This window comes from Pinus tabuliformis, chromosome 3_1 (assembly GCF_031772625.1).
Source record: "Pinus tabuliformis cultivar Carrire ecotype Pingquan chromosome 3_1, CPIR1, whole genome shotgun sequence".
Classification (NCBI taxonomy): domain Eukaryota; kingdom Viridiplantae; phylum Streptophyta; class Pinopsida; order Pinales; family Pinaceae; genus Pinus; species Pinus tabuliformis.
The window spans coordinates 568406133-568414839 of NC_142301.1; the positions used below are offsets into that span (position 1 = coordinate 568406133).

An 8707-nucleotide genomic window follows, 5' to 3' on the forward strand; every position below is an offset into this window, starting at 1 on the left:
TTATGGAGAGCCTCTAGTGATAAATTCAGGATAGAATATAATTGCATGGATTGATTTGTTTCTTCTGTGCTATGGATAATGACATCTTACTTGTCATTATCATGTGACTTTTTACTTTTGTTTTGATTCTCCCCATGTGATGTGATTGTGGGGTCATCAACATTAACACATTTGATTAAGAATTTTGGGGTTTGTTTGTAAAGTGATTATAGGGTCATCAACATTAACACATTTGAATAATAATTTTGGGGTTGGTTTGTGAAGATCTTTGTAACAAGGATTGCTTGTTAATTTTTAATGAATCTAAATCAAATACTAATTCAATTTTAACATGGATTGAATATAATTAGTCACTAGTCAAATTTAATTATATTGTCTAAAATAACATTTTTTTTTTGCTACTTAGCCTTACTTGTTCCCCATTTTACTACACACTATGCTTCTTTAACCTACTTTTCTCTAGTGTTTCTTTGCATTGATTGAGAGAAATAAAGTTTTGATGATTTGACCTGAAGTTTTTAAAATTGGAATTCTGTTGGTAGATTCATATAAAAAAAAACTTTTATGAATTGAAATTTATACATTAATTTAAAACAAACTTCTCAATTTTAAAAAGTTATCCAATAATATCAACAATTTCTTTTTCACTCAATGTCCTCTACATTTACATTTAAGTCATATAACATGTCATATTTTTCTTCATCTATACTTTGGGTTACATAAGTGTTAAGTCATTCATCACACAACAATAACAACCTTACCATTATTCGTAAATACAACTTAACTTATCTATTTTTTAAAGAAAACCAAATACCCGAAGTAACATACTAATGGTTTATAACGAGCTAGACTCATTCATCTTCAAAACTTTGAATCTTAAAATACAAGCATATCTTCTTTATAAAAAAAACAAACTTTTAACCCATCAAAAATAATTAAATCCTACTTCAAATTTGGAAAAGGAATTTAACAAATGAATACATTAAATACTCATTCTCAGAAGTCGTCACTCAACGACGTGATATCGAGAGACATCTTATTCCTTTTTGTGCTAGCTAATTGCATATTAATTTTTAATTTGTCACAAAACACATAACGATGTGTAGTTGATGTGGTCAAATGAACACTTTCAAACATGAGGCATACGCGATGTATGTATTTCATATCCTCTTCCCGTGGATGTGGGCGGGCCCCGTTACATTAAAACCAGAAAGACGCGTGGCCCCTTCTGCGCCATTCGGCCGGAACAATATTCGATCCATAAAAAAAGATCACAAAAAATTTCAGGATTCAGGACTATTTCAAGCAATTCCAACTTGCCATATTCACTCTTTCGATTCCTTCCTGCTATGAGCCTTCCATCTCGCCATCTGCAAACATGCTCACCCTGGGTTGCGGCAAATGTGCAGGTCTGCTGGCTATCAGCGTGTTATTTCATTTACACGCTGTTGTTGCTCAACCAGGTGAGTATTTCTATCCTTGTAAACAATTCATTCCAACCTTCGTTAATTTTCGTATCCTCTTTGAAATTCTGTTTATTTATCACTACTCGTGGATCGTTTCATGTTTATGTATTACTTGATTTCACAAAATATATTTTGACGCAGCAGGATTTCTCAGTATCGATTGTGGAGGCCAAACAAATCATACCGCAGAAAACAACATAACATGGGTAACTGATAATAATTACATAGACGTCGGTGAGCCAGGATACATAGGGGATGTCTCTCTAGGAGGTTCTTCCATGCAATACCTACGGTACTTCCCACAGCCTCTCAACAAATCTTGTTATCGCTTGCCTGTGGCTCCCAATGTGCCTTACCTCTTAAGGTTATGGTTCGCCGTCGGAAATTACACGGGATTTCAAAAATCGTCAACCTTAGCTTTCTCTTTCTCTATTGAGACCTTGGGTATGTTGGCTGTGCAAAACATACCAATCACAAACCTGACAAATATGCTTCCATTCTACTATGAGGAAGTCTTTGTTAGTTCTGGAACAGTGTTATATATTTGCTTGATCAGAACCTCCGCGACTAACGATCCCTTTATCTCTGCTATCGAATTGAGGACCCTCAGGAATGGCATGTATCAACAGGCTAAGCCAGGAACAATGTTGAGTCTTGCAGCAAGATGTGATTATGGTGGAAATAAACCGTTTGTGAGGTAAACCTATTGAAACTTGTATGTTTTGCGTATGGAAAATGTAAGCGCAATAAGTTTTAGGTGCCATATATGAGGAAGAGATGCTTACTGCTGACGCTGTTCTGCAGGCGTGATTCTCTTTTTTGTAGTCTGAATAACTTTGCATGATGAAGCAGGTATCCACAAGACGAGTTCGACCGCCTGTGGCAACCACCACAATCCGGAGATCAAGGTGCAAAGCCCGAAAGTTCGAAACACCCCATTTCAGCATCCCATACCCAAAACATTCCTCCATCTTTCGTGATGCAAACAGCCTATTTAATTACCGGTGGTCACAATTTATTGGTAGATCTATCGGGATTTGTATTCGACCGTCCCCAAGCATTATTGCTGCTCTATTTTGCAGATATCGAGCCGGCTGATATGACCCTTTCCTTTTCCGTTTGGATAAATGGACTATCAGCCGGTCCTAATATGACTCTGGCGCGAAATTATTCTGCCTTAGAGACACAAGTTCTGGTAAACACCACAGAACTCATAGAAGTGACACTATCGGCCGTCAACCATTCAACTGCTGCCATACTCAATGCTTTAGAGTATTACGCGATTATTCCGACCCAACTGGCAACATATTCGAAAGACAGTAAGTGCGCTTTACTCGTAAAATAATAATAATAATATTAATAATTCAGGTTGAAATTCCTCATGTTAGGTTTAACGAATTTGTGTTGTCTGCAGTTGAAGCTCTCCAGGCTCTTAAAACAAGGTTTAGCGTAACAGATTGGATTTCCGATCCTTGCTATTTGATCGAGTGGAAAGGAATTTCCTGTGACAACAGCACTTCGGTCGTAAGAATTTCAGAAATGTAAATCTAATTGTTTACCATTCATTCTTTTATGTCTGAAGTTGTAAAACTGACAGAAATTATGTCTGATAATATAAGAGGTTAAGACAATGTTATGTTAGCAGGAATTTGTCAGGAAGGAATCTTCGTGGATCGGTACCTGAGAATATTGGAGAATTGACTGCATTAGTCAACCTGTAAGGAAATTCTATTATTTTTGGTCTATCTGTACCCATACCATAGTTTTGTATCCTAAGAAATCGCTTCCAGAATTATGCATCACGATTTCAAATCTCAGTGAAATGTAACTTCTTCGAACTTAGTATACATTATGGTCTATATGTTCTAGGATATTTTTCGGAGTTTGCTTATGAAGTGATCATAACTTGTATTTCACTGTAAATACTTGAGGTGGGAATCATCCATTAATCGTGTTGACATAAGCAGGTCACTTGAGAATAACTCTCTTGCGGGACCATTGCCAAATTTCTCCAATTTGACGATGTTAGAGAGACTGTAAGCACTTCTTTCTCAAGAGAATAGACCTTACGCTTTTTTAAAATTTATATGGATTGTAATTTCTTAGATTCATTGTTATTCTAAGTAAAGTATGTGATAACATTTAAAAAATGATATCAATGTTAATTCACTTTAAACTTGAATAACCATTTAAAGGAATCAAATGTTGCCGGGCTTAAATTTGTTATCATTAATGTAGAATAATTAATAAATTTTAAATGATAAAAGAATTATACACAAGCATATACTGATTTTAGTGAAACGTCCATTTATTTTGCTTATGGTGCAGATATCTACAAAATAACAACTTGACCGGTAACGTTCCGGGCTGGCTTTTTGGCCTCGAAAACCTTAAAGATTTGTATGATTCTCTCCAATCCTTTGATTATAAAATTATACTCAATCTTTTCTTTACTTTCATTGCCACGATTCCAGGTTTATAGAGCAGAAAAGTTTTAGTGGTGTAATTTAGTGGTGAAATTCACTGGCATTCTTCAGAGTTTGACAAACACAATATAAGATTGATGATCTCCGAGGTGTTATGACGTGAACATTTCTGGCCCTTAAATACCATAGTGGATGTGAAACTCATCTATGATTCGTGTTGACATAACCAGGTCACTCGAGAATAACCATTTTACGGGACCATTGCCAAATTTCTCCAATTTAACCATGTTGGAGAGACTGTAAGTACTCTGTTCTCAATAAGAGCAAGCCTACACTTTTACGAAAACAGGGATTGGTCATCATTTTAATTAGGCATCTAATAATTTGCTTATTGTGCAGACATCTACAAAACAATACCTTGACCGGTAAAGTTCCAGACTGGCTCTCTGGACTCGAAAACCTTACAGAGTTGTACGCCTCTCTCCCATCTTTTTATTGTAAAATCATACATCAATCTTCTCCTTCCTATCAGTTTTATGGTCACAGGTTTACAGAGAGCAATCATTTCACAGGTTTATAGAAAATAATAATTTCAGTGGTGAAATTCCTCCGCAACTTCTTTCCAATCCCTCATTGGTATTCAGGTAAATCTAAATTCTTATTGATTGTAATATTGCAGGTGCTAACAACAGCTTCGCATTCTATTATTTTGCAGTTTCAGTATCATCTTTCATGTTTGCTTTGCTATCCGAGCAACCAATACCTGAGGAAGTGATGAAACTGAAGAGATTTGACGGAACGTCTACTTCGTTTGATGTGTTACAGATACTCTGGGAACCGCTATCTATATATCCCGTCAAATCCAAACAACCACAGGGTGAAGCTCACCCTCAGAATGACATTAAGTGGAAGTGCACTGATAGTTTTAGTGTTCGTAGTAGCTATTGTTTTGCATTGTAAGAAAACCAGGAGAAAAGAGGGCAGCGCGTTGTACGAAGGTCAGGAAATATATTCAATCTTACTATTTCTAATATGAGACGTAGTAAAGGTAGACCCCAGAATTGAAGCAATCTTAGACTGTCCTAATTTAACCCTGATTGATAAAGTGCAGACAACTCAACGATCGTAGTGCCAAATACAACAAAGTCTCGCGTATTTACTCTACAAGAGATAATCGCAGCCACACAAAACTTTAGGGAGAAAATAGGGCAAGGGGGCTTTGGATCTGTGTTCTTTGGTCAATTGGAACGAGGAAAACGTATAGCTGTAAAAGTACTCTCCTCGTTTTCCAAACAAGGTGTTCAGGAGTTCCTGAATGAGGTAACTTTTAGATCCTTAAATCATGTAATATGGTCCGATTTCTGGACTTAACCTAATAATGTTTTGGCTGCACTCTTAAGTAATAATTAAAATGATCGGAATTCAAATTTCATGCCATTGACTTCACTTGGTGAACAGGTTAATCTTCTTTCTACAGTCCATCATAAGAACTTGGTGACTTTACTCGGTTACTGTATTGAATCGAGAGAGCTTATGCTCGTCTATGAGCACATGCCCGGAGGGTCCCTACGAGACCGCCTTTATGGTAAATATATTGCTTAGAAGCATGTTTGATTGAAAGGTGCATATAACGTGTAAAATTACCAAGTAATGGAAACTCTTTTGGTTTTTAATTTTCCAGATCCTACTTTTGAGCTAAACTGGGAAACCAGGATCAAAATAGCTTTAAATGCAGCACAGGGTAACACTTTTCCTAAAGCATTTAATGAACATATATTTTTGTATCTATTGATTACCTTATTTCTCATCTAACCAGCGATTTGTGTTCGAAGGATTGGAATACCTTCATATGGGTTGCACCCCAAAGATAATTCATAGAGATATCAAGACAGCCAACATCCTTCTAGACAACAATATGAATGGAAAAATCGCCGATTTCGGTCTTTCAAGGTTGACACCTGGTGGTGATGCTTCTCATGTTACCTGCACTATTGTGAAAGGAACCCTAGGATACCTCGATCCAGCGTAAACCACATATATAACCCTTCCTATTACTCTTACTGTGGAATTGCATTAATTTTTAAGAGTAAAGGCCGTTTCATTTTTGTTTTAGTGTACATGAATAGCTTAGCATTTTGATGAGAATCTATACCGCAGGTATCTTCGCACTCTTATGTTGACGGACAAGAGCGATGTATATAGTTTCGGTGTGGTTTTGTTAGAACTCCTAACTGGCAGATCACCCATAAATGCAAATGTACCTGAAGATGAACTCGATATCGTTCAATGGGTAATGACTTTGATTATTGATCATTCTAGAAAAAGCAACATGAACATAATTTATGACTTTCAAGCGCATATTCAGCGAGTCTACCCATAATTAGAATCGGACGCATTTGCAGGTCACGCGATATGTGGAGATGGAGGACATAGCGATTATCATAGACAGGAGGTTGAATGGTAACTACGACATGGAATCCGTTGCTAAGGTTGCTAAACTAGCGCTTAGATGTGTTCAGAGTAGGCCATCATATAGGCCCAGCGCAAGTGAAGTAGTGGCAGAGATAAAAAGTGCTATTATACATGAGTATGATCTTCCAATTTCAGAGACAATTGCTTCTTTGGAGACCGACCCTATCTGTTCCCAGGTGGACAACATGAAGTGGAGCGACAACAGCTCCAACCTCACGCAAGTGGGAAGATGAGTTTATGAATACAACTGTTTGGAATGGTAACGGAAGTTCTAGTCATTCTGGATTTCTTCTCATCCTTTTATGTGTCATGGTCATGGTCAGCACTTCCAAAAATTCCACCTAAAGAATTGGCCTTTGGGTAATGTTAAGACCCGGCCCATAAAATAGTCCTTAATGCCATGTATGTGTCACGTTAGGACACGATGTTAATATATTTTTCGAAATGTTTTGGTAATAGTGAAAATAATTTTCTTTTCCCTTGAGCTTTGAAACACAATTTGGAACAAGTTTACACAATAGTTTCTTTTTATATATATAACTTAATAGGTTACGGATACGGTTACCATGTTACTACAAGAGGGAGATAGAGCGAAGATAAAGACAATATCTTAATTGCAATACGCATTTTAAATTCTTAAATTAAGTTCATGTTTCATATCTAGTTGAAGTGTGAGTTGGTTATTAGATTTTCGAATTTAATAATGAAAATATATTTATGACGAAAATATGAAGATTAAGATGCTCATGATTGTCCCTCGATTTTCTTGATAATTTAATATAGCAAGTGATAGTATAAAAACGAAGTTCCCTCAGCCATGAAACACGGAGATAAAGATAACATAAAGAGAAGATCTTTATTGTACTTTGTATTCTAAATTCTTAATATAAGTTCATGTTCTATTTATTTTATTTTAAAGAAATAATTAATATGGTTGAATATTTTAGAAATATTTATTTTATTTTAAAATATATAATTAATAATAATAATTGGAAAATATTTTACTAATTTTTAAAATAAAAAATATAATTATTAATTTTTATGATTGAGGATTTTAATTTTTGTTATACACATGTTTTTATTTAATCACTTCTATAATGTTAGTTTTTTTAATAATTTGATTAAGATACAATCCACACAAATCAACTAATCTCTATATATTTACAAATTTGCTTTACACTCACAAGTTTGCTATTAGTACCGTTTTATTTCAAATTCTCACCCTAAACTATTTCCATAATATTTCAACCATTAACGTAATTGACACTCAACCCGCACACACCATCCAATCTATATGGTAAAAAATTTGTTATGATATCACTTTATCTCATTGTTTTTAATTAGATTTTTCTTAATTAGAAAAGAAAACATAATATGATGTCATATGGACCACCGTCGGAAAAATCTAGACGCGTAGCTCTCCTGCCAGAGGCTCGATTTTATGTGAATGTTAGCGACGAATTACAGTGACTCCAGCACCGGATCGCTTTGGCAGATGACGTATTCGAAGAGGTCTGTGTTCATTTTTGTGTCTTACAGAGGATTCTAGGAGTTGAAGGCGAGCAGGTCAGTGCAGGTGCTCCTCTCCCTTTGCTCCAAACTATTCCCACTACCAGAACCCAAAGTCACACTAGGGATCGATAACAAGAAAGGTCTTGCCCCTTTAATGATCCAGTCGAAGTTGATGATCGATTTATTAAAATTCATTTTTGCTTGATAATTTTTCAATAAAGTGATGCCCATATATATATATATATATTTCAGAAAACTCAAAATGACCAGAGAAAATAATCTCTCCGGTTAACTAAGTTATTGAGTTAATTATTTTTAGAAGGTTAAATTTAGCAATTTTCAATCATGTATCTCTCAGCTAAAATTAACTTATCTATTTTTAGTGGCTTTGAATATTTAAGCAATTACATCAAACAATTTACCGAGTATCAGCTCATAACTGAGTGTGTTTTTATTTTCTTTTCTCCTCTTTTAATCTATTAAATTGGTCAAAGTTATTAGATTTTTAATGGTATGAAGCGATTTATTTGCAAGCATGATTTAGAGATTTTTTTGGAAGGTACATTTTAATTAGTGAGTAAAAAAAGTGATCAAGCATTATTGTAAAAAAGTAAAACGTAAATAATAGAAGTTAAAGAAAAAGAAAAAGGTTTATTTCTCGTTAGAAAAGTTTTTTTTTATATAATTATTTTTGGGAAATGGTTTTCACATTTATGAGTATAAGATATTTTTATTTATGTTTTTATATGATTTTTTGTTTTTTCTATTAAAGATTATGAGTTTTGAGTTTTGGATTCTTAAGATGAGAACCATAATATGAATGGATGAGTT

At 34.8% G+C, this 8707-nt stretch overlaps 1 protein-coding gene across 3 annotated transcripts; it reads left to right on the plus strand.

Annotated features, from left to right (window-relative positions):
• Positions 1-1311: 1311 nt before the first annotated feature.
• LOC149188261 (putative LRR receptor-like serine/threonine-protein kinase At5g48740) lies at positions 1312-6815 on the plus strand. 3 transcript variants are annotated; one of them, XM_089411620.1, is made up of 17 exons: positions 1312-1463; positions 1611-2163; positions 2319-2785; positions 2881-3007; positions 3112-3183; positions 3434-3502; positions 3795-3866; positions 4123-4191; positions 4292-4363; positions 4465-4536; positions 4718-4890; positions 5004-5212; positions 5351-5477; positions 5574-5633; positions 5725-5917; positions 6050-6182; positions 6295-6814. In XM_089411620.1, the coding sequence occupies exons 1-17, from the start codon at positions 1379-1381 to the stop codon at positions 6595-6597; spliced, it is 2856 nt and encodes a 951-aa protein (XP_089267746.1). In that variant the 5' UTR covers positions 1312-1378; the 3' UTR covers positions 6598-6814. The 3 variants fall into 3 exon arrangements, with proteins under 3 accessions (XP_089267746.1, XP_089267745.1, XP_089267747.1); XM_089411619.1 differs by having other exon boundaries at positions 1317-1463; positions 1608-2163; positions 6295-6815; XM_089411621.1 differs by lacking the exon at positions 4465-4536 and having other exon boundaries at positions 1317-1463; positions 1608-2163; positions 6295-6815.
• The last annotated feature ends 1892 nt before the right edge of the window (positions 6816-8707 follow it).

What these genes read in the sequence shown, in the direction of transcription:
- LOC149188261 (XM_089411619.1), top strand. Translation starts at nt 1,379, where the DNA reads ATGCTCACCCTGGGTTGCGGCAAATGTGCAGGTCTGCTGGCTATCAGC. An exon ending in GTCGTAAGAATTTCAGAAAT is followed by an intron (nt 3,008 to 3,111) that starts GTAAATCTAATT and finishes TTATGTTAGCAG; the next exon opens with GAATTTGTCAGGAAGGAATC. An exon ending in CTAGGATACCTCGATCCAGC is followed by an intron (nt 5,918 to 6,049) that starts GTAAACCACATA and finishes TCTATACCGCAG; the next exon opens with GTATCTTCGCACTCTTATGT.